This window comes from Balaenoptera ricei, chromosome 8 (genome assembly GCF_028023285.1).
Source record: "Balaenoptera ricei isolate mBalRic1 chromosome 8, mBalRic1.hap2, whole genome shotgun sequence".
Lineage (NCBI taxonomy): Eukaryota > Metazoa > Chordata > Mammalia > Artiodactyla > Balaenopteridae > Balaenoptera > Balaenoptera ricei.
This window is the reverse complement of record NC_082646.1, coordinates 99,797,094-99,823,155: the sequence shown is the minus strand read 5'-3', so window position 1 is coordinate 99,823,155 and position 26,062 is coordinate 99,797,094. Positions and strand designations below refer to the sequence as shown.

The following is a 26,062-nucleotide window of genomic DNA, read 5'->3' as shown; positions in this document are numbered from 1 at the left end:
AGTCTGTTGTACACGGCATAGGAAACTTTGATTTCTTTATCACACCTGAGGAGCAAAGACACTATCAGCATTCTCCTACTCCACTAATGAAAAGCAAAGAACAGAAATGCAATGAATAGAGATGTCAGTTTTATGTTCCAGCTAGCGACTGAGATTAATTTGTTAGCATTAGAATATATATATATAAAATTGAATCACTTTGCTGTACATTAGAAACTAATACAACATTGAATATCAACTATACTTCAGTTTAAAAAATCTAAAAAAAAAAATCTGTTAGCATTATTCACAAGTTCTGATAGAATATAATCTGATTTGCACTCTAAATAACCTTTCACAGAGTATTACAGTCAACAGAGAGAGTCACAAATTAAGTGCTGGAACTGTATAAGATTAAATTTATTATTAAAACATGTTCTGAACTAACGTTGTAGTTAGAGTTCTTTGTCAGCTTATCAACAGATTGTTGAAGTTAGCCGAAGTTTCACTTTCTCATGCACTAGACAAAGGCAGGTGGGCACCAAAAGGTATCCAATACATTTTTTTTCTAGCTTTGAAGCAGTTATCTTTCTATGAAATAAAGCAACACCCTTAAAAACAGTAATTCAATATTGCAATTGTATTACTAAAGGTGCAAACAATTTCAATGTACTATCTTACGAGCAGTTTACCTCTATACATCTAACAGGAAATCTGGAGAAGTGTTTGGCACTAAAATTTTGAACTATAACCTGGCAGTTGCTTTCTATTTAAGAAAGAAAAATAATGCCCATACCACTCATACTTATTAATAAGATTTTTCTTCTGATGTGTTGCTATTTCCTCAATTTTCCTATATATATTCTTCTTGAAAACTAAAGCTTTGGGCAGGAAGTAAGCTAATCTGCCCTGAAAGAAGAAAACGGAGGGGGAAAATAACATGCATTTCCAATCCGTGACCAACACAGCATGTCTAAAGGAGTAGTGAGGGGAAATCTTATTGGATGTCTGCCACACAGAAAACAGACAAAACAGAGTAGTCATGTTACAAGAGCTCAAGGGATTTAATCAGAGAACTATCTGTACTCTGGGAAAACAACAAATCCTTTTTCAGCTTTCTCTCTGCTCCTCTCCCTGTGGTGTCTGAGTCTATCTGGACTGACACTCCCTCTGAAGGTCATCTCTGTGCCTGGGCTGGAAGCCAAGCATGAAGCAAACTGTAGCAAAGACCTATTGGCTCTGTTAAGTGGTCAGAACCCTCTCCATGACTGGTACAAAGCCCTGCTTTTCACACGATGTCGTGCACTTTATCCTCAGCTACCACAACGAAGGACCCTAAGACAGACCACTTACTTTTCATTCATTTCCAGACACCAGATTTCTAGCTCCATGGAATCTCCCTGTAGATAGAACAATTGAAAGATATTTCAGGGTTTTTTTAATCTTCTTTTTCCTTATTATAAAGCACTATACAGTCACTATAAAAATATTAGAAAGTATAAATAAGCAAAAAGAGACATCCACTTATAATCCAATCAGTGATTTTTCTAAATAAAAGTGAGATCATACTATATATACTATTTTTATCACTTTAAAAAATTATTTATTCATTTATTTATTTTTTGGCTGCATTGGGTCTTTGTTGCTGCACGAGGTCTAAGCCCCTACCACTTTCTATCAATAAATACAACATGGAATTTTCCTTATAATTAAAATCTCTAGGGGATTTCCCTGGTGGTGCAGTGGTTAAGAATCCGCCTGCCAATGCAGGGGACACGGATTCGAGCCCTGGTCCGGGAAGCTCCCACATGCCGCGGAGCAACTAAGCCCATGAGCCACAACTACTGCGCGTGCGCTCTAGAGTCTGCGAGCCACAACTACTGAGCCCGCGTGCCACAACTACTGAAGCCCACACGCCTACAGCCCAGGCTCTGCAACAAGAGAAGCCACCGCAGTGAGAAGCCCGCACACTGCAACGAAGAGTAGCCCCCACTTGCCACAACTAGAGAAAGCCCACACGCAGCAATGAAGACCCAACACAGCCAAAAATTAAATAAATAAATAAAATTTTAAATTCTACATTATTTTTAATGGCTGCGTAGTATTCCACCATATGACAATTATTTTATCCAATCAGTACCCCCATACTTGGACATACAGCTTGTTTCTAAATTTTCACTACTACAAACAACACTGTGATAAACAGACTTGAGACTAAAATTCTGTATGCATCCTGAATTAGTTTCTTAAGGTAAATTTCCAGAATTAGAATTGTTGGATCAAAGAATATTCATGCTTCTAAGACTTTTGCTATGTATGTCCAAATTGCTCTTCAGAAAGGCCAACACTTCAAATGATGGAGAGAGCCTTTCCCTCCAATTCTATAGAGGATATTTTTAGGTGACACTCACAGTTAAATATCTTAACAAGCTCCTTACTTAAAAGTCTTTTTAGCTATTTGATGTCTTTAGCCAAACTGTTCAGTTTCTCTATGTGTTACTCTGAACAGACTTAGTCTAAGTGGGTGGGAAAGAAAAAGAAAAGACCAAAGCCAGAATCCATTAACCCTGTAACACTCCTGTGTGTCATTTAGTGAGATGGATAGTCACATACTTTTGAAATACAAGTAATCTTTTTATGAATCAGCTGTAAGAGGGCCATTCTTTTAGGTTTGGGAATAAACTCGGGTTAGTTTGCGGAGTAGAGAATTTTTACTTGTTCTAGATCAAATTTAAATATGTATTCTTAATATATATCCTTTTCATCACAGTGTCATCTATAAATGATATGATGAATTTTGAATCCACCCCCCCCACAAAAAAATCAAGGGATGACTGGACAGTAGGAAGTATCCAAGATAAATTGGTGTGGTTTCTCTAGGATAATCACAACAGTTTAGAATAGGATTACACAGATGCAGAGAGAGGAAAGAGTTCTTCCAGGGATTCCTTTTGGACTCCCTATGGATTGCTAAGAAAAATAATCCACAGTATAAATTGGTAATTCAATAAAAAAAAATACAAAGTTTTGTTTTATTTGGTGCTTAAGGTTGCCATGGAATAAGTACTGACATCATTCGTTCAACAAAATTGAGAGCCTACTGTGTGCCATCCCAGGCACTGTGCCACGCAGAGAGATGATTATTTATTTATATCCTCCTCATTTCAAAAAGAATTTTTTTTTTAAATTTTATTTATTTTTGGCTGCGTTGGGTCTTCGTTGCTGTGCGCGGGCTTTCTCTAGTTGTGGCGAGTGGGGACTACCCTTCATTGCAGTGCACAGACTTCTCATTGCGGTGGCTTCTCTTGTTGCAGAGCACAAGCTCTAGTCACGCGGGCTTCAGTAGTTGCAGCATGCAGGCCCGGTAGTTGCGGCGCGTGGGCTCAGTGGTTGCAGCACATGGGCTCTAGAGTGCACGGGCTTCAGTAGTGGTGGCTCGCGGGCTCGAGTGCAGGCTCAGTAGTTGTGGTGCACAGGCTTAGTTGCTCCACGGCATGTGGGATCTTCCCAGACCAGGGCTCGAACCCGTGTCCCCTGCATTGGCAGGCGGATTCTTAACCACTGCGCCACCAGGGACGTCCCTCAAAAAGAACTGAAGAACTACACAGATAAATAAGATGTGGCAAAGCTGCTGACCTCAAGAATAAAAGTGCAGGGACATCCCTGGTGGTCCAATGGTTAAGAATCTGCCTTCTAATACAGCAGATGCGGGTTCGATCCCTGGTCAGGGAACTAAGATCCCACATGCCGTGGAATAACTAAGCCTGTGTGCCTCAACTAGAGAGAAGCCTGCACGCTGCAATGAAAGATCCCACATGCCACAATGAAGATCCCAAGTGCTGCAATTAAGACCCAACGCAGCCAAAAAAAAAAAAAAAAGGACGGTATGAACAGGAACATGTAATGATCACCTACTGTATGTTATGTTCGGTAATTTACAAATAAGAATGAAATGAGGAAATATTATAGCTCTGCAAGACTGTGAAGTGTTGTGTTACTTCGGTGGTGTTAGTGGAGGTGGGGTTAAGTAATTCGGCCAAAGTTGCCCAGCTAGGATCTGAATTTGGGTCTGTATAGCTCCAAACTCATTTGCCTTTTATTATACCATGCAGCCTCACAATCCTGTAGTGGATATCGATTAAACATGAAAGAAAGAATATTTGCCTTAATCCTAGCATGGAATAAGGTGAACAAAAACACATTAAAAAAACCCCACAGGGGCTTCCCTGGTGGCGCAGTGGTTGAGAATCTGCCTGCCAATGCAGGGGACACGGGTTCGAGCCCTGGTCTGGGAAGATCCCACATGCCACGGAGCAACTGGGCCCGTGAGCCACAATTACTGAGCCTGCGCGTCTGGAGCCTGTGCTCTGCAACAGGAGAGGCCGCGATGGTGAGAGGCCCGCGCACCGCGATGAAGAGTGGTCCCCACTTGCCGCAACTAGAGAAAGCCCTCGCACAGAAACGAAGACTCAACACAGTCATAAATAAATAAATAAATAAGTAAAAGAACGTGAATTTCTAAAAAAAAAAAAAAAAGTGCAAAAAAAAAAAAAAAAAACCCCCACAATACAGCAAGTTATACTCTGGAAACAAATGTAAAGAAAACACACAGGAAATCTAAAGAGGGTTTAGAAAGGGAGATCCTCTAGAGCAGCGGTCCCCAACCTTTTTGACACCAGGGACCAGTTTCATGGAAGACAATTTTTCCATGGGGGGAGGGTGGTGTGGATGATGATGGTTCAGGAGGTAATGCGCGTGATGGGGGGGAGAGTTCAAGGCAGTGTATGCGAGCGATGGTTCACACATTAATGACAGCGATGGGGAGCGGCAGATGAAGCTTCACTCGCTCGCCCACTGCTCACCTCCTGCTGTGCAGCCCAGGGGTTGCGGACCCCTGCTCTAGGGCATGTAAGCCTTGAAGGATGAGTAGAAACATATCACATATATCATATATATGAAGATGAGGGTGAAGAGTCTATTCCAAGTTGTTGGAAAAATAAGTACAAAAACCACAACCTCCTCAGAGAATGATGAGGTGATCAGAGAGGGAAGGGGCAGGAATAAGGCTGTTGGGGGACTTCCCTGATGGTCCAGTGGCTAAGACTGCACTCCCAATGCAGCGGGCCCGGGTTCGATCCCTGGTCAGGGAACTAGATCCCACATGCCACAACTAAAAAATGATCCCGCATGCCACAACTAAGACCCAACACAACCAAATAAATAAATATTTTTTTAAAAAAAAGGCTGAGTTGGAACCAGAGTGTGAAGAGCTTTGAGTGCCTAGTTAAGACACCGTCCTGGTGGAGAGAAGGGAACCCTCCAACACTGTTGGTGGGAATGTAAATTGGTACAGCCACTATGGAGAACAGTATGGCTGTTCCTTAAAAAACTAAAAATAGAGCACCATATGACCCTGCAATCCCACTCCTGGGCATATATCCAGAGAAAAACATGGTCCGAAAGGATACATGCACCCGAATGTTCTTTGCAGCACTGTTTACAGTAGCCAAGACATGGAAGCAACCTAAATGTCCAATGACAGAGGAATGGATAAATTAGATGTGGTACATATATACAATGGAATATTACTCAGCAATTAAAAAGAATGAAATAGTGCCCTTTGCAGCAACATGGATGGACCTAGAGACTGTCATACTGAGTGAAGTAAGTCAGAAAGAGAAAGAGAAATATCCTGTGATATCCCTTATATGCAGAATCTAAAAAGAAATATACAAATGAACTTATTTATAAAACAGAAACAGACTAACAGACTTAGAGAATGAACTTACGGTAACCGGGGTGGAAGGATGGGGGGAAGGGATAGTTAGGGAGTTTGGGATCGACAAGTACACACTGCTATATTTAAAATGGACAACCAACAAGGACCTACTGTAGAGCACAAGGAACTCCGCTCAACGTTATGTGGCAGCCTGGATGGGAGGGGAGTTTGGGGGAGAATGGCTACGTGTATATGTATGACTGAGTCCCTTTGCTGTGCACCTGAAACTATCACAACATTGTTAATCAGCTATACTCCAATATAAAATAAAAAGTTAAAAAAAAAAAAAAAAGACACCCTTCTGGCCATAACCTTACCTCAGAAGTCTTGAGTGAGATCTCCACACACATAGACCTCCCGACGGCAGGCAGCTGCCCTGCCAGCGCCTTCTTTGCTTCATGTGTAACCTCTGGGATGTCTTTGATTGCTAAATTGAACTAGAACACAAAAGGAACTTTGTGTTTAAACACTCACAAGGAACATTATAGAAACATAAAGTAGTAAGACTGGATGCTGAGTAAAGCAGGCATTGCTCTTGACTGATTAAGGACATTCATTTACTTCTCCCTTCCCCATAAGATATCTTGCATCAAAGCCCCAAAACTCAGGTTGAAAAAGCTTTTCACCTATCACAGAGAAAAGCCAAAAAACAAATACATCAGACTAACATTGATGAAGAACATACTTTCCAAGTGAATGGATCAAATGGAATTAGGTATTTTAATGTTATGATTTAGTAATACTAGAAATAGCATTATTTATTACTACACCATGATTCCTTGTGACAAACACCATAGTATATCCCTTAGCAAAGAATTGGAATTTTACCCAGTCTGAACCCGTTGGGGAAGAAGATGAACGAGTACAAATCTTCTCGCCCAGTCGAGCCTGGACAATCACTTGGACAGTCTAAAAAAAGCAAACAAACAAAAAATCAAAGATGAAAAGTTATAACAAATTGATTTGGCTCCTAATCAGGGTTAAAACCCTCCCAATGCAGGATTAAAAAGATGCCAATGATCATAACTATACTTTAGGAAAGGGTAGGATTTAAAACCTTCAAGAACAGGTAGGAAAAAAACACGGCACAAAAATAATACTGTAAATATTCCTGAGGGCACAGTGTCAACCAATTAGAGAAATTACAGTTTGAGGCTTGTAATCTATAATATTCTCACATGGCAGAAGGAAAGTTGCACATGGTGGCTCTGACTTTCATAGAAAAACAAGTCCAACCATAGGTTTAAATATTCACTGCCATACACTTATGTAATCATAGTTGATTTAAACCAAGGATTCCACAATTATTCATATGACTTGGCCCATATGGCAAAAGTCTTCCAACTAATTTTACAACCAGAATCTACTGCATGGGTTATTCTTACATAGCAATGGTTGAGAGGAAGGAGTGAGAGAGGTGGAAATGATTTTTAGATTTAGGAAAATATGCCTTCTAAAGCATTCAAAATTCAGTTTTAATTCTTCATTTACCCAGAACGGAACAATAGTGAAAGTGAGACATTTCGGAGGTAGTTGATGCTTACGGAAAGATGCCCAAACTGCTGTCCATTCCAGTCCGCAGTCTTTGTTCCCACCCCAAGGGAACATACTGTGCCAATAACCTGGCATAATAAGTTTGACATTTCTGCAAACAGGCTTGCAAAAAAAAATTTTTTTTGAACAAGTAGCTGTGGAAAATTGGAAGCTACTTTTTAGTTACACCCCCAGTACCGCCCCCGAATTTCACAGTTTGGTTTACAACAGACAGAAGTATCCCTTAAAATGGGCAAGCTGCAAGCTGTTATGCTATATTTCCAAAAAGGGAGAAGCACGGAAGTTATTTCTAACAGCTCTAGGCTCAAGAGAATGGATATAGTACCTTGAGGGCAAAAAACTTAATGAACTTGTCCAGGTCCTTTCTGTCCTGGGAATTGAGATCAGTTTCCATTGCCTATAGGAATCTAAAACAGGAAGGAAAAAAAAAAGTGTTGAAAAATGTGACTAATATCTTTTAAAAGGGATTGCTACAACAAAGCATACAGAGATGGTATTGTCTACTAGCTGTATGAAGAGTCACGTAGGAGGTAAAAAAAATTTCCCCCCTGACTAAAGACACCAAAGTGAAAAATACATACTATCTTTTGAGCAAAATAAATTCCACACAAAGAGCTAAATCCAGAGACCTTAAAAATAGATGAGACAAGCCATTTTACCTGAATCTGAAACTTTGAGCTTTTAAATATAACTTATCTATTAAAAAAGTTATATTACTTACCTATTTAAAAAGTTTTATTATCCAGCATATTGAAGACTAAGTGTTAATGAGACAAAAACTTTATTAAAACATAAAGTGAGTTAACATTCCTTCAAAAGGCCAGTAAATCAATTTAACTTTGGGCAGGAGTGGGGTTGGAGGTGGGGGTGGGTTTTGGACCCCTTTTGAGAATCCAATGACATGACAAGCCCTTTCTCCAAAAAAATGCACAAATACAGAAACTTTGGGTATATTCAGGGAGTTCATGAGTTTCACGAAGTACATCATAAACCCCCCGGTTAAAATGTTTTGAGAAGGGGCTGGTATGAGGAAGAAAGCATTTATGGAGAGAAGAGCATGAACAAAGGCGTATAAGCCACAGAGAGCAAAATGGGTTTGGAACTGTTAAGTATGCCAATTTTCCAGCGGTTGTGTATGGCTGGCTGGGGCCAGGTCATGAGAGTCTTAAATACAATGCTAGAGACTGACCTGCGTCTAATATGCCAGAAATGGGAGCACCCTCAAGGCTTTTGAGGAGAGGAAGCAACACAATCCAAATGGTGCTTTAGATGATAGCTTTGCTGGCATATTGTAGAATAGTTTTGAGTATGGAAAGCAGGGAAATCAATTAGGTCCTTGGCAATAATTCAGGCTGTGGTCAAGGCTAAAACTCTAATACAGATACAGACATGATTTGGAAATAGTATGGATGGGAGGTATTTTAAAGGAAGAGCTGACAGGATTTAAGGACTGAGTGCAAAAAGTTTAATGGGCTTTCAGTTAACAAAAAAACAAGAAAGCCAGAGGGAGAGCTAGTTTTAAGGAAAGGTATAAACAAAAGGAGAGAGTTGAAACAGGAAATAATGAATACAAGTTAAAAAAAAACAAAACACTGTTCTTTATTGAGGTATAACTTATATATAGTGAAATGCACAAATCTTAGGTGTACAGCTCAATAAACATTTTGTATGTAAACACTCATACAATGACAACCCAGATCGAGTTATAGAACATTTCCAATAATCCAGAAGGTGCCTTTGTGTTCCCTTGGTCAATAAAACCACCAAAAAGTAACCATGATTCTGACCTCTATCACTATAGATTAGTTTTGTTTTGAATTTCTTATAAATGGAATCAAATAGTATTAACTCTTTTGTTGTGTACTTTCCTTTATTCAACATTATGTCTGTAAGATTCATTTATAATGCTGCATGTAGCAGTTTATTCTTTTTCATTGTTATGTAGCACTCCATTTTATGAATATGCCACAATTTATAAATTAAACTGTTGATAAACATTTGGGTTGTTTCCTGCTTTTAGCTATTATATTCTTTTTTTTGGCTGCATTGGGTCTTTGATGCTGTGCACGGGCTTTCTCTAGTTGCGGCGAGCGGGGCTACTCTTCCTTGTGGTGTGTGTGCTTCTCATTGTGTTGGCTTCTCTTGTTGTGGAGCACGGGCTCTAGGGCATGCGGGCTTCAGTAGTTGTGGCTCACGGGCTCTAGAGCGCAGGCTCAGTAGTTGTGGTGCACGGGCTTAGTTGCTCCACGGCATGTGGGATCTTCCCGGACTGGGGCTCAAACCCGTGTTCCCTGCATTGGCAATTGGATTCTTAACCACTGCGCCACCAGGGAAGTCGGTTATTATATTCTTACATGAGAGTTTTCGTGAATATAAATACTCACTGTTATCAGATGTAGAGCCAGGAGTGTTGCTGTTGGGTCATAGAGTATGCATATGCAGGCATACCTTGTTTTATTGCACCTTGCTTCACAAATATTGCCCCCTCCTCTTTTTAAAAAACAAATTGAAGGGGCTTCCCTGGTGGCGCAGTGGTTAAGAATCCGCCTGCCAATGCAAGGGACATGGGTTCCAGCCCTGGTCCGGGATGATCCCATGTGCTGTGGAGCAACTAAGCCCATGCACCACAACTACTGAGTCTGCCCTCTAGAGCCCGTGAGCCATAACTACTGAGCCCACATGCTACAACTACTGAAGCCCACACGCCTAGAGTCCCTGCTCCGCAACAAGAGAAGCCACCACAATGAGAAGCCCACGCACTGCAAAGAAGAGAGTAACCCCCGCTCGCCACAACTAGAGAAAGCCCGCGCACAGCAACGAAGACCCAATGCAGCCAAAAATAAATAAATAAAATACATAAATTTATTAAATAAAAAAATTGAAGGTTTGTGTCAACCCTGTGTTGAGCAAGTCTATCAGCGCCATTTTTCCCATGGCATTTGCTCACTTCGTGTCACAGTGTCATATTTTGGTAATTCTCAAAATATTTCAAACCCTCCACCAGCAAACAGACTACAACTCACTGAAGGCTCAGATGATGGCTAGCATTTTTTAGTAATAAAGTATTTTTAAATTAAGGTATGTACATTGTTTTTTTTTAAGACATAATGCTATTGCACTCTTTATAGTTTAGTTTAAACACAACTTCTACATGCACGGGGAAACAAAAAAATTCATGTGATTCACTTTATCACAGTGATCTGGAACCGACCCACAATATATCCAAGGTATGCCTGTGTTTAGCTTTGACAGATACTGCCAAACAGTTTTCTAGGATCTGTACCAATTTACATTACCACCAACAGTACGTTAGAGCTTCCAGTGTTCCACAGCTATACTACCACTTCGTATTGCTGATTCCTTAGCCATCTTGGTAGGAGTGTGGTGGTATTTCATTTAATCTGCATTGAATGACTGATGATTAAATTAGAGATGAAATGATGACTGCCTTTCCCCCACTGACACCTTTTCATATGCTTATTAGACATCTGGATATCCTCTTTCATAAAGTGCTAGTTCAAGCCTTTTGCCCACCTAAAAATTTGGTTGTCTTTTTCTTATTGAATTGTGGGAGTTTTAAAAAATATATAGTGGATTCAGTACATTGTTGGATATGTACTGCAAATATCTTCTCCTAGTTTGTGGCTTGCCTTTCTTGTGGAATTTGTTTCTTATCATGAGAGTCACGACATACTAACGGACAATGGCCAGACTATATATATAAAGATAGAGCTCTGACCCACAATCTGCAAAAATCCAGCCCAGGAAGCCAACCTACTATCTACACTTACCAGTCAAGGAAGTCAGACTATCTCTAGCAACCAGTCCAGGAAGTCAAATGATAACCCCTGTAAAAACTGGCCCCAAACAGCCAGGACTTGATTAACTGACAGCTTCTCTAATTTTTATCCTTGCTTCCAACTTAGGATCAACCAGAGAAAGCCAAATATGTACCCCAACCAATCATATAGGATACCCCCACTTGCAGTCAGGCGGCCTACAGCTTCCTTGTGCCAACAGCCCCAAATTAGGACATACCTGAAGGCTTCCCTGCCTTTTTTCCATTATAAAGCTTCCCCAGTGGTCTACCTGCCTTTGCATCTCTGCCAAAGGCAAGTGCTGGAGCTGACTCCTCTGCTACTGCAAGCTCTGAATAAATGGCCTTCACCTGTTCTCATCTGGGTGGTCTTTATGTCCACATTAAATACAGATTTATTGAGGTATAACTGACAATATCAGAAGTATAAGATAAGTTTTGACAGGTTTATAACTGTAAAATCATCACCACAAAATAGTGAACATAACAATTACTCCCCAAAAGTTTCCTCATGTTCCTTCGTAATCCCTCCCTCCAGCTGCGCCCCCATAATCCCCCATACCTAAACAACCTCTGATATGCTTTCTATCACTAAAGATCCTTATCTGCATTTTCCAGAGTCTTATATAAATTAAATCATACAGTATGTACTCTTTGGTTTCTTTCACTCAACACAATTATTTTGACATTCACCCATGTTATATTTTTTTTCACCCGTGTTATATTCTATGTTGATAGTTCATTTCTTTTTTTAAAAATTTTTTTTTTGATGTGGACTATTTTTTAAAGTCTTTATTGAATTTGTTACAATATTGCTTCTGTTCCATGTTTTGGTCACAAGGCCATGTGGGATTCTAGCTCCCCACAGGGATCGAACCCGCATCCCCCGCATTGCAAGGTGAAGTCTCAACCACTGGACTGCCAGGGAAGTCCCGATGGTTCATTTCTTTTATTGCTGAGTATCATCCTCTTATGCAGTTTCCTGATGATCAGAGGTTCTTTATTTTAGTAAGTCCAATTTATCAACCTTTTCTTTGATGGTTAGCACTTTTCTGTGTCCTGTTAAAAAATTTTTTGCTGATCTCAAAGTCATGAAAATATTCTCCTACATTTTCTTCTAGAAACATTACTGTTTACCTTTCACATTTAGATTCGTGATCCATCGAAAATTAATTTGTATACGTGGTGTACGTTAGGGATCAAGGTTCACTATTTTTTGCCAATCAGTTTGGTTTATTTAATAGGTTGAGTTAGAAACACCTGAAGATTTGTCTGAAAATGCTAAATCTGAAGCTAATGGAAAAGGTTAAGACTGAGATTAAAGTTGGAGATAAATCTCAAAAAAGAAGGAATAATTAAAATTATAGCAACAGATGAAATCACCAAGGGAGATAACAGAAAAAAAACAAAACAACGACCTTGGAAAGCATTTGCATAAAAGAACCACAAAAAAATGCAAGAACTAATCAGAGAAATAGGAGATAAAATGATTTCTGAGAAGTTTTCATTGAAACTGAGGGGAAATTAAAGTTTCAAGATTGAAGGGATGCTCAAACAGTGTAAGTTCTTGTGGAGGAGGCAAAACTTTACCTCTACTCATCTTAAACTTTGAGCTGCGACTCCTTCAACAAAAAGACAGATTAGCAAGAGAAAAACAGTTTACTGACTAATGCAGCACCTACCACAGAGGAGAAACCTCAACAAAAAATAACTCAAAGCAGTGGCTTAGAACTATGGCTCATATGGGGTCTTCAACAAAGAATAATAACTTCATAGAAAAATGACAGGACAAAGGAAAGCAGTTTTAGGCATTCAAGAGTGCAGGCTGTGGGAGGAAACTAAGTAAGGGAGCAAGGTTTGTTTGCAGATTTCTCTGGTGTCTTCTCAGGTCTGATAAGAATCTGTCTCCAGTAAAAAAGGGGAATTTATATCCCGCCTTTAGGCAGAAAACGGGAGGGCAGAGAAAGGTTCTCCTGCATTTGCTGCTTCTTAACTGCCTTCAGCTCAAAATAATTATTATGTCAAAGAGGCATATTTTGGGATGACATATTCTGGATTCCTTCATTCTCAAGAGGAAAAGGCCACTGGACTTGGCATTACATTGTTAATGACCTTTGAGAGGAGAGTTTCTTAGGGTGGTAGTGAGGAATGGATTCAGCTACTTCTGAGATGTTAGACAGGAAAAGAGCTCAAGCTTCTCCGTTAAAAGGATTTTCCCTGTAGGATAGGAATATCTGAGCAAATTTACGGTGGGGGGGGGGGAAGAAACCAATGAAGGAGAAATAAAATCTTTGAGAAGAAATAATTGATGAGATGCCACAGGAGAATCCACTGATCAAATTACAAAGGACTCATCTTTGGGGGCCTATCAAATAATATGCTTGACATGTACACCCACCTTCAGGCCTTCCTAATTTTGGTTGAAAAGAACACTAACAAATATTAAAGTAAAAATAAAAAGACCTTTTAAAGGGTTAAACAGCTCAAGGCCCTGAAGCAACACAGCAACAGATCTGAGATAAGAACAGTGCTGGAGGATTGGGCTGCCCCTATCTTGCACTGAAGCGGGCAAGTGCTCCCACTACCAGAGTATCTACCAAAGCACAAACATTATAATGGCACAATGATTCTTGTGACTTTTTGTACCACTGGAAGCACTCAAAGGATTATGTAACTAGAGTTAGTTATTGAGCCAAAAAGGGTGGTCTCCACAGAGAAAAAGTTCTCTCAGAGGGATCAGAGCTTATTGTCCCCTTAGGCCTAGGCTATCTATCAAGGATGTTAGTTCATCCTTTACAATAGAAATGTAATAGAAAGTTTACTTTTGCTTTGCACTTTGCAAAATTCCTTCTTTGAGTGCTCCAAGGAATATAAAGGGAAATTTGGTACAAACATTAAAAACACTGAATTTTTTCTTTTTTTCTGCCCTTTACTACACTAGCCAATTACTGAATCCTTCAAACTTATGCTTATACAAAATCCTTTATATTAGCGGCATTTTCATTTCCATAGATAACCACCTTAATCCAAGTCTCATTTCTTATCTGGAAGAGACTCTCTTGGTTAGTTACTTTACCTTTGAAGAGGATAGGCTATGCCATCCTAAAATATGCCACTTTGGCATAAAGATTATTTTAAGCTGAAGACATTTGAGATTCAACAGATGTAGAAAAGAAATGTTCTCAGAGCTTCCCTTATCTGACTAAAAGCGGAAACTTCTAAGAAATGAGGACTGCCATAAATTCCCATTTCAGGTTGGCTTCTACTCCCAGGAGAGAGACCTAGTATAAACCTAATATAAATCCCCTATCTGGGGGAGTTTCATAGTCATGAAGAAGACGGAAAGACCATTTGCACCCACACAAGCAAATGTTATCACAAACTTTCTTATTTCCCATTTGTTCTCCTAAACACCCATTCTTCTTTCCTAAAGAAACTAATTTTTCTTCCCACAAAACCTTTTTCCCCTCTCTTTCTCCTACTGAGTTAGGCATATAAGTCCCAAATTTTTACCACCTCCTTGAGCTATTCATCACTGAGCACTCCTGTGGTATACACTTTGCAGGCATTAATAAACTCTGTCTTTTCTCTTGCTAATCTATCTTTTGTTGGTTTAATTTGCACACCCCCATCTGCTGAATCCAAGAAGTTATAGGAAAAGTTTCTTCCCCAACACCTCCTTCCAGATTATACTGTAAACCTCAGGTAAACCACTGAAAGGCTAGTCTAATAAAGCATTATGTCATCATATTGCTCCTATGTGCCAGAACTTTGGGCAGACTCCTCAGTCTGACCTTCAAGAGTCCACATACAAAGTCAGCGGGGAAAATAGGTAAAGTGATTTTGCAAAGGTAATCAGAGGCTTGCTGGTACTTTCAGGAAAGATCTTGGTCATTGAAACTAGCAAATAAATGATGATCCTGGACAAGGATCTAGTCCTTGAATGCACATGCTCAGGAAACTAATTTTATTAGTTCAGTCAAGGTTTGGGGGACTTCAGTTACAAGAGACAGTTTACATACCATAAATCCAATTTATTAATTGAGAAATAAAACTGCCAAGTCGATAGAAAGAAGCATCAAGTGATCAACATGTTGCCTTTCCTACAAGGAGGCCATTTTGGGAACCTAAAATCGTATCAACTCACTATTAGCTTCATACTATCTTTCTCTACCTCAGGAACAAGCACGTTGGAATTCTGCCACCAAGAGTCTAGAGAGGGCCTTCTTGGCTGACAATGCATGTATGTGACTTTCTTTCCTTTAGACTTTACAGACCACTGCCCATATCAGTCACTGTCACCAACATGTTATAACTGCCAAAGACCCTTGATGGAACGGGTTTTAAGAAAATATATCAGCTGCTAGAAGACTAAGCCAAAGTAGGGCTTTTAGGTTACTACTTAGTTTAAGTCAGGGCCACTTTAATCTCTTAGCATTCTAGTCTCTCAATTACATAGCAAACTCTTCTGCAAGTGAAACAGGAGGGAAGGAGGCAGGGCACAACCTTTGAAAGAATGACATAGCCTGAGGACATGACGTAAACTGATTAGAACCAAATGGGTCCAAGATGGCGGACAAGTCGACTTCCACTAGACCTTGAGCCTCAGTACACGCTCACATCAGCAAGCTAAATGACACACCCACAGGCGCCATGACAGTTTCAAGACAGACCATAAGGATCAAAAAGTGGGCGGTGGCCCAATTCCTGGAAATCCCCACCCCTTCCTAAAATAGCTGGAATAATCCTCCCACTCATTAGCCTATGAAATTACCCACTCCTATAAAAACTGACAATCCCATACCCTGGTGCCTTTCTCACCTTCTGAGATGGCCCACACTCTGTGGAGTGCATTTCTCTCTAAATAAATCCACTTCTTACTTATCACTTTGTCTCTCACTGAATTCTTTCTGCTATGAGACATCAAGAACCTGAGCTTCATTAAGTCCTGAAACCATGTGTGTGATCTCAGTTGGAAGACCATGGGTTTTGGCTGGGTTCGAGTCCCCGCACGTGGGTTCAAGTGCCAATCTGAGGTGCAAGGTTTCACAAGCATTCAAATTTCATGTCCCTTTCCTGTTAATATGTTGAATAAGCAAGCTCATCAGCGCTACTTATTACCTCCTTTATTAAATTTTTTTGCCTTAGGGACATAAACCAATTACTATGTATGATTTTGGACATTTACAAAAAGTTCTATGTGGTTCCCACCCACATATACTTGATTAAATTTACCAGGGGTCACCTCTAAAATGGCTTAATTAGGCCAAAAATATATTTATGAATCATAATGCTCTTAATATTGCTGTCCCTTCAAGTTTCATCAGCATCTATTTCCCCAGACTTGCCACTTGTAGCTTTTCTTGTCTGAGAAATACCTCACTTAATTAAGGCCTTTCTTCAAGGCTTAAGACATTTAACAAATAACAAAAACTATTTACTGGACCTTGATTAGCAATTTCAATTTAGCAACATTCTCTACACATCATTTTCATTAACAGAAGTTCATAACAACAAATAATTCTGTCAGGTTCCCACAGTGTTTAGAACATGTGCAGGCTTCTGCCATACTAAAATGTTTTTAAACAATTATCTGAAAATAGAATGGATAAGCAAAATGTGGTATATACATGCAATGAAATATTATTCCGCCTTAAAAAGGAAGGAAATTCTGACACATGCTACAACATGGATGAACTTTGAGGACATTATGCTAAAGTGAAAAGAACTAGTCACAAAAAGACAAATCCACTTATATGAGGTACTTAGAGTAGTCAAAATCGTAGAGACAGAAAGTATAATGGTGGTTGCCAGGAGCTGGGGGGAAGAGAGAATGGGGAGTTGCTGTTTAATAGGTAGAGTTTCAGTTTTACAAGATGAAAAGTTATGAGGACGGCGTACGGTAGTGAAGGCTGCACAACAATGTGAATGTATTTAATGCTGCTGAACTGCACACTGAAAAATGGTTAAGATGGTAAATTCTGTTGCTTGTATTTTAACACACACCCAAAAAGAAAAAAATATGCCATTACTAAATAAATAAAGTTTCCCATCATTATGTAATGGATGTAGATAATCACCAACACCCAAATACTAGACAGAAGATTCTACAACACTGCTCAAGTGCAAATGATACAATCAGGTAAGGGAAAAGTATAGTTATCTGGATAGACAGGTTTTTTAGATCTTTTACTTACTTTCATACTGAAATGCTAATTTTAAATTTTAAAAATATGAGTTCTTCTTAGGCAGACAAAAACCATTTATCTCAACTACTTTCCCAATCCTCAGTTAAAAGCACAGAAATATAAAAGCTATACATAAACCCAGAAGAAGAAATAACAATGAAAGATGTCAACAAAATATTGGGGGAAAAAAGTGAACAGACTGGTTAAGGATAAAGGTTCAATGTTTATTTCTGCTCACTCCTAAAAAAAGGGTGGGGGACTTAAAAAGCATACACACAGACGAGAGACAACAAGATCAAAGTTCGGGAAGGTAGAAAGTAGAAGAAATAGATAACTGACTAAGCAGAGCACAGCTGATATCCAAGCCAGCAGCGGGAGAAACCCTAAACAAAGAAAGCTCTTCTGAACCAAAGAACCTAAGAAAGTCTAAGGAATTAGTCACCAAGTAGCTACTAAAGTAGGGTGGCAGATGGGGCTGAAAACAGGAAGATTATTTGAAAGTCCACAGAAGAAGCAGTTAGACCCCACTCTAAGCCCTACACCCACACCATGACCCCACTCAGACCAGAACTGCCCTTCCTTCCTAACGTTAGAAGGCTGGACATTGGGAGGTCCCTAAATGGTGGAGTAGGAAGACCCTGATCTCACCTCCTCTCACAAAACTTACAATTATGTACAGAACAACTACTGAGGAAAAAGACCCTGATCCTAACCCTAACCTACCAGAAAAGATCTTCTACAACTAAAGATAAATAGAAGGAGCCACAACAAGATGGGTAAGAGTAGGGAGTCCCAGTACAGTCACGACCCATGCCCCCAGTTGAGGAACCCACAAACATAAGAATAATTACCATTGCAGAGATTCTCCTCAAGGAGCAAGGGGTCTGAGTCCCACATTGGACTACCCAGCCTGGGGGTCCTATGCCAGGAAGACAAGCCCCCAGAATGTTTGGCTTTGAAGGTCTGTGGGGCTTACATCTGGGAGCACCAGAGGGCTGTGGGAAATAGAATGGAGTCTCTTAAAGGGCACACAAACTCTCACATGTGCCGGGACCTTTAAGGCAGAAGTAGTAATTTCAAAGGAGCCTGAGTCAGAACTACCTGCTGATCTTGAAGAGTAACTACCTGCTGATCTTGAAGAGTCTCCTGGAGAGGCAGAAGGCAACTGGAGTTCACCCCGGGGACATAGATACTTGTGGCAGTCATTTTTGGGAGCTTGTTCTACCACATGGACACTGGTGCAATCACCATTTTGGAATCCTCCCTCTACCACTAGCATGGTGTGTGTGTGTGTGTGTGTGTGTGTGTACACACACACACACACACAATGGAATACTACTCAGGCATAAAAGAGAATGAAAATTTGCCATTTGCAACAACATGATGGACTTGGAGGGTATTACACTTAGTGAAATAAATCAGAGAAAGTCAAATACTGTATATTATCACTTATATGTGGAATCTAAAAAAAAAAAACGAATGAATATAACGAAACAGAAACAGACTCATAGATAGAGAGAAAAAATTAGTGGTTACTAGTGGGGAGAGGGAAGCGGGGAGGGGCAAGATAGAGGTAGGGGATTAAGAGATATAAACTACTATGTATAAAATAAATAAGCTACTAAAGGTTGTTGACTAACAATCAATCAACCAATCAATCACCTACAAGGATATGTAGCCAATATTTCACATTTATTTAATTTATGTTTTTGGCTGTGCCATGCGGCATGTGGGATCTTTATTCCCCAACCAGGGATTGAACCCATGCCCCCTGCATTGGGAGCATGGAGTCTTAACCACTGGACCGCCAGGGAAGCCCAGTAGCCAATATTTTAGGATAAATATAAATGAAGTATAATCTATAAAAAATTTGAATCATACCTGAAACTAATATAATATTGTAAATTATACCTCAATTTAAAAAAGTAAAAAAACACTAAAATAAATAAGAAAAATAAAAAGGACTGGACATTAACTTTTTGGAAACAGTGAATCAAAAACATGGTGAACTTTGGTTATCAAAGTCTTTATGAGACACTCCCTCTCCCACCTCTTGAGCTCCCTTCCTCACTAAGCTTGAAAAATACTGGCAGCCACAATGGAGGCTTTCATCAAGTAACTGGTGATCCTTGGCTGTCCCATTCACATTTGAGCATGAGGCACCGAAAAGACAGAAACTCAGGGTATATGAGTGAGTCTGGTAAACTGGTAGGGCTCCAAGAGGGTCATCAGGAACAAGCTGGGCGCAGCCTCACCCTTTTTTCAATGGAAAGAAACCTCAAGTGTCAGTATATAGAGGTTTTTCCCTCCAAAGACACTTAATTTCTCCAGAGGAGCCTCCAATCTCCTGCTGAAAACAAGTTTTCAACTCCTTTGGGTGAGTTACAGGAATGCAACTGTTGGATCATACGGTAAGAGTATGTTTATTTTACAAGAAATCATCAAACTGTCTTCCAAAGTGGCTGAAAGTTTGCATTCCCACCAGCAATGAGTGAGAATTCCCGATGCTCCATGATCTCTCCAGCATTTGGTGTTGTCAGTGTTTTTGGATTTTGGCCATTCTAATAGCTGTGAGATGGCAACTCATTATCTTAAAAGATACCCCTTTTGGGACTTCCCTAGTGGTCCAGTGGCTAAGACTAGGCACTCCCAATGCAGGGAGCCTGGGTTCGATCCCTGGTCAGGGAACTAGATCTCACATGCCACAGCTAAAGATCCCGCACACTGCAACGAAGATCGCGCGTGCCGCAACTAAGACCAAATAAATAAATAAATAATTTTTTTAAAAAGATATATCTTTTGCAAATATTTTCTCCCAGTCTGTAGCTTGTCTTCTAGTTCTCTTGGACAACCTTAGTTTTTTTGAAAAGCAAATTTATACACGGAACTAATCTAAAGAGTTAAAGCTTCCTTGATTTATCTTAAGGATGTTAAAGCTTCCTTGATTTATCTTAAGGATGAATGTTATTAAGCAAATTCAGTTGTTTTGAGTAACAGCTCCTGGCATATTAACAATATTGCTTTCATATTTGTTTAATGCCTACTTCTATTCACACATACTCTACAAAACAGTAACCTCAAAACTATTACAGAGATAACAGGACATTTTGCCTGCAATTAAAAAAACAAACTTGCTGACAAATGCTCAGCACAGCATTATTTTCAAGACTGATAAGTGTTTAAATAACACTTTATACACATAAAGTGTTTTTAAACTCATGTTTGTCATGCAATATGTAAAAGTTTGGGGAACACTGAAATTAAAACTGACAATTTTACATTTGCTTCTTCAACTAACAGTGGAAGAGCAGAGATAATCTTTTCTTGCCGTAGTCATTATTCTACAGCAAGAATTTTCACATTAGAATTTTCACATTTTCTCCAACACTGGTTTCAAAGGCAGTTGTACAATAAGTGGGGGGGAAAGAATACTTATTCACAGTAAATTGCCACTTAGTAAATGTATAATAAATAAAGATTTAGGAAAATCACCATTTTGGGAGTTCCCTGGCAGTCCAGTGGTTAGGACTCAGAGCTTTCACTGCCTGTGGCCTGGGTTCAATCCCTGGTCAGGGAACTAAGATCCCACAAGCCGTGTGGCGCAGCCAAAAAAAAAAAAAATCACAATTTTGCAATCATCACAGGAATAACTGGTTCAAGCAAATCACCAGTAGATGATAAAACCACTGTAAATATACCTTTTGTCAACAAATTTTCACGCAGTCTTCCTGCTTATTGACTTATTAATTACAAAGAGAAGTCAGATGAACACAATCTTAATCAAAGAAACATACCAACAACTGAAAAACTGACATTACATCCTCTTGATGTGATGTAGGGAGAAGGACATATCACTTATGTAGCTTTTCTATTAAAACTGTATAGGGGCTTCCCTGGTGGCGCAGTGGTTAAGAATCCACCTGCCAGTGCAGGGGACATGGGTTTGAACCTTGGTCCAGGAAGATCCCACATGGCACGGAGCAACAAAGCCCGTGCGCCGCAACTACTAAGCCTGCGCTCTAGAACCCGCGAGCCACAACTACTGAGCCCACGAGCCACAACTACTGAAGTCCATGCACCTAGAGCCCGTGCTCCGCAACAAAAGAAGCAACTAGAGAAAGCCCGCGCGCAATGAAGACACAACGCAGCCAAAAATAAAATAAATACATTAAAAGAAAAAGAAAGCAGAAGTGTCAATATTTATGACAATTCCAGACCAGAAGTGATGAAATGAGATTAAAAGGGACATTCAGTAATGATAAAATAACCTCTGAAAATGATAGCCATAAACCTTTACCTGTAAGCAATATAGCAATAAAATACATAAAGCAAAAATTCCTAGAGATACTAGGAGAGCTTGATAAAACCAAAACTATACCTTAAGATTCAACATACCTCTTTGATATATCAAATAGATATAAAAAATTTTTGAGGATCTGAAAAATAAAAACAAGCCATTCAGGGCTTCCCTGGTGGCGCAGTGGTTGAGAATCTGCCTGCTAATGCAGGGGACACGGGTTCGAGCCCTGGTCTGGGAAGATCCCACACGCCGCGGAGCAACTGGGCCCGTGAGCCACAACTACTGAGCCTGCGCGTCTGGAGCCTGTGCTCCGCAACAAGAGAGGCCGCGATAGTGAGAGGCCCGCGCACCGCGATGAAGAGTGGCCCCCACTTGCCACAACTAGAGAAAGCCCTCGCACAGAAACGAAGACCCAACACAGCCAAAAATAAATAAATTAATAAAATTTAAAAAAAAAAGATTTAAAGTAACTAAGTCATAAAGTAATCCGTATAAAAAAAAAAGCCATTTATATATATATATATATATGGTGGCATATAGTGCGAGTCACTCAATCTTTTTGTACTTCAGATTCCTTTCTCATAGGGTTGTGGTGAGGATGAAATGAGATAGTTCCCGTAAAGAGTAGTTGCCACATATGAGATCCTCAATAAAGCTCTTAGTTATCTAACTCCACCTTTCACATTGTTCTCTTAGGTTCAAGGGACACCATAAACTGATCATGTTCTTGACCATTTAAAAAATTTTTTTCCAAGGGCTTCCCTGGTGGCGCAGTGGTTAAGAATCTGCCTGCCAATGCAGGGGACACGGGTTCGAGCCCTGGTCTGGGAAGATCCCACATGCCGTGGAGCAACTAAGCCCGTGAGCCACAATTACTGAGCCTGCGCGTCTGGAGCCTGTGCTCTGCAAGAAGAGAGGCCGCGACAGTGAGAGGCCCGCGCACCGCAGTGAAGAGTGGCCCCCGCTCGCCGCAACTGGAGAAAGCCCGCACACAGAAACGAAGACCCAAGACAGCCAAAAATAAATAAATTAACTAATTAATTTAAAAAAAAAAAATTAAAAAAAAAAATTTTTTTTCCAAGATGTTATTGCCCATAATCCAATAAACTAGAAACATATGATAAAAAGTTAACCGTGTATACACTAGGAAGCTTTTTATAGAAATTAACAAAATGAAGAATATTTGACAACAAATGAGACACAGCAAAAGAAGAATTCAGAGGAAAATTTATAGCCTTTATAATTAAAAAAAAAAACTCAAATAAGTATTCAATTTAAGAAACCAGAAAGTAAAATAAACCAAAAGAAAATGGGAAGTGGGAATAAAGATAAAAGACAAAAGCTGTGCTTGATTAACTACGGAACAATTTAAAAACCAGTCTACAGAATACATAAGGCCAATATCTGATTTCTTGAAAATTCCAACAGAAACAGATTAAAGCATAAAAACACCCTTAAGCTTATATTTAAAACAGGGCATTTAAACCTCCACAAGTATGTCTCTACATAATCTCTACTAATGACATAATAGCTCTGGGCAATACAGGACGAATGTGAGGGTGGGGACAAACCACCCTGGAAGGCCTGGAAAGAATAATATGATTTTTAACTCTATTTCTTTCATATTTGTATGAATCAAAAGTCAAGAGTGAAAACAGTATTTTCCAAAATAAGAATACTGGGTTATCACTTCTATACATTCTTTATTTACCTTTATTTTTACTAAGATACTATTGACAGACTGTGCATGTTAATTGAGTTGTTTTTCTATGTAGTGGTGATTCACAATCTTCTCCCTTCTCTTGTAACCAAGGGCATATGGGGGACACCACCAGGGCAAAACCAAATTTCTTGTGCCACCTATACTGGTATTTAGAGGCTTTCTTTTTTTTTTTTTTTTTAGAAAGGTAATTTTAAATTTATTTACTTATTTATTTATTTTTGGCTGTGTTGGATCTTCGTTTCTGTGCGAGGGCTTTCTCTAGTTGCGGCGAGCGAGCGGGGGCCACTCTTCATCGCGGTGTGTGGGCCTCTCACTATCGCGGCCTCTCTTGTTGCCAAGCACAGGCTCCAGGCGCGCAGGCTCAGTAGTTGTGGCTCACGGGCCCAGTTGCTCCGCAGCATGTGGGATCTTCCCAGACCAGGGCTCGAACCCGTGTCCCCTGCATTGGCAGGCGGATTTTCAACCACTGCACCACCAGGGAAGCCCTAGAGGCTTTCTCTAACAAACTGGCTCACATTTACTCTACAGTTAAAAACAATTATTTAAAATTAATTTTACATCCTCTTAAGGGATTTAAAATCTTTTTAAAGATTCAAAACTAATTTTACATCCCTTTAAGGATTATTAAATCGTTTTAAGATTTAAAACCCAAACTTCAAGTTGTTGTCTTTTTTTTTTTTTTTTTTTTGGGCTGTGCACCACTCGGCATGCGGGATCATAGTTCCCTGACCAGGGATCAAACCCGTGACCCTCTGCGGTGGAAGCGTGGAGTCTTAACCACTGGACTTTGAGGAATTCCCAAGAAAAGTTTCTTTTTCCCCTTGGTCATAGAGGACTAGTTAGCCTCCTCTGCATTCTCCCTTTGCATACACTGCCTTTATGCTGTCAGGGACTACCTGCAGTTTTTACTGCTCTCCACAATTTGACAAAGAGGAGGCAAGGACCAGTAACCCCGTGCACCCTCTCTTCTATTAAATCCATGCATGAAAAAATGAGGCCCTATGTTAATTCATTTTACTCAACACCCCAAGCTGGAAATTACTTCTAAATTATCCACACATAAAGTTTAGGTAAGCTTTTTCCAAGAATAAGCTTTTAGTAAAGTATACATATTTTAAGACTCTAAAGTCAACATACAAAGCCAAAAAAATTTTAAGCAATATAGTAGTTCAAATATTAGCTGAATAGCCTGCATTTATTACTCAGTGAGTTTCTATACTTTTCTTCCATTAAAAAATAAAACCAGGGGGCTTGCCTGGTGGCGCAGTGGTTGGGAATCCGCCTGCCAATGCAGGGGACACGGGTTCGAGCCCTGGTCTGGGAAGATCCCACATGCCGCAGAGCAACTAGGCCCGTGAGCCACAATTACTGAGCCTGCGCGTCTGGAGCCTGTGCTCCGCAACAAGAGAGGCCGTGACAGTGAGAGGCCCGCGCACCGCGATGAAGAGTGGCCCCCACTTGCCGCGACTAGAGAGGGCCCTCGCACAGAAACGAAGACCCAGCACAGCCATAAATAATTATTAAAAAAATAAATAAATAAAAAAATAAAACCAGGGACTTCCCTGGTGGTCCAGTGGTTAAGACTCCTCGCTCCCAATGCAGGGGGCCTGGGTTCGATCCCTGGCCAGGGAACTAGATCGTGCATGGTCCAACTAAGAGCCTGCATGCCACAACTAAAGATCCGGGGTGCTGCAACGAAGATCCTGCAGGAGGCAATGAAGATTCTATGTGCTGCAGCTAATACCCAGCGCAGCCAAATAAATAATTTTTTTTTAATTTTTAAAATTTATTTTTGGCTGTGTTGGGTCTTCGTTGCTGCACGTGGTCTATCTCTTGTTGTGGTGAGCGGGAGCTACTCTTCGTTGCAGTGCACGGGCTCCTCACTGCAGTGGCTTCTCTTGTTGTGGAGCACGGGCTCTAGGTACGTGGGCTTCAGTAGTTGCAGCATGCAGGCTCAGTAGTTGTGGCTCATGGGCTCTAGAGCACAGGCTCACTAGTTGTGACTCATGGGCTTAGTTGCTCCGCGGCATGTGGGATCTTCCCAGACCAGGGATCAAACCCATGTCCCCTGCATTGGCAGGCGAATTCTTAACCACTGCGTCACCAGGGAAGTCCCATAAATAAATACTTTTTAAAAATAAATAAAAACAAAAAAACTTAAGTTGAATAATAAAGGGTCATAGAGTGAGGAATGCAGTGCTCCAAACATAGTGTTATGAATGTCATTTTCATCTCTTCTATAATAATGTAAAAAGTGTTTAAAAAGTAAAAGTTCTAGGGATTTCCAAGCATTACTAAGATTAAATAAGTTCCCTCCAGATAAAAATTCCAAAATAAATAACTTCCACTCCCAATGGAACAAAATGTAATTGCAGAGCTTTGGTAATGAACCTTATCAAGTGACAGCAATAAGTTCTATAGTGGTTGCACTTTCTGATTAGTCAAAATTATCTTTGAAAACTCACTCATGTAGTAGGGCTCATGTCTTTGGAAGCTCAATGTTAATGTCTTAGGCTTCTTTTTGCATTTAGGCTATGGACACCCTGCTCTGAGTCATGGAGGTCATAAGCTGATGCACCTGGGTGGATGCAAGCAGGAAAGACAATGAAAAAAAAGAGATTTCTTGCCCCCACCTCCATACAGTAGTACAATTCCAGTACGCGTATATGGTAGGACTGAATTGTGTCCAGCTGATTCTTAGTCCTTAAATAAAACAATATAA

General features: G+C 40.1%; 1 protein-coding gene across 8 annotated transcripts in view; it reads right to left on the bottom strand.

Moving 5' to 3' along the window:
- ATG13 (autophagy related 13) overlaps window positions 1-26,062 on the bottom strand; it is a 43,644-nt gene that overhangs the window by 15,846 nt on the left and 1,736 nt on the right. For all 8 annotated transcript variants that reach the window (XM_059931515.1, XM_059931511.1, XM_059931510.1 and 5 more), the window contains 5 exons: window positions 7,638-7,719; window positions 6,587-6,667; window positions 6,076-6,195; window positions 1,333-1,379; window positions 1-45 (listed from right to left, as the gene is read on the bottom strand). The exon at window positions 1-45 is cut by the window's left edge and continues 96 nt beyond it. In XM_059931515.1, the coding sequence (XP_059787498.1) occupies window positions 1-45; window positions 1,333-1,379; window positions 6,076-6,195; window positions 6,587-6,667; window positions 7,638-7,706 (362 nt within the window). In that variant the 5' untranslated portion in view covers window positions 7,707-7,719. The remainder of the gene's footprint in view (window positions 46-1,332; window positions 1,380-6,075; window positions 6,196-6,586; window positions 6,668-7,637; window positions 7,720-26,062) is intronic.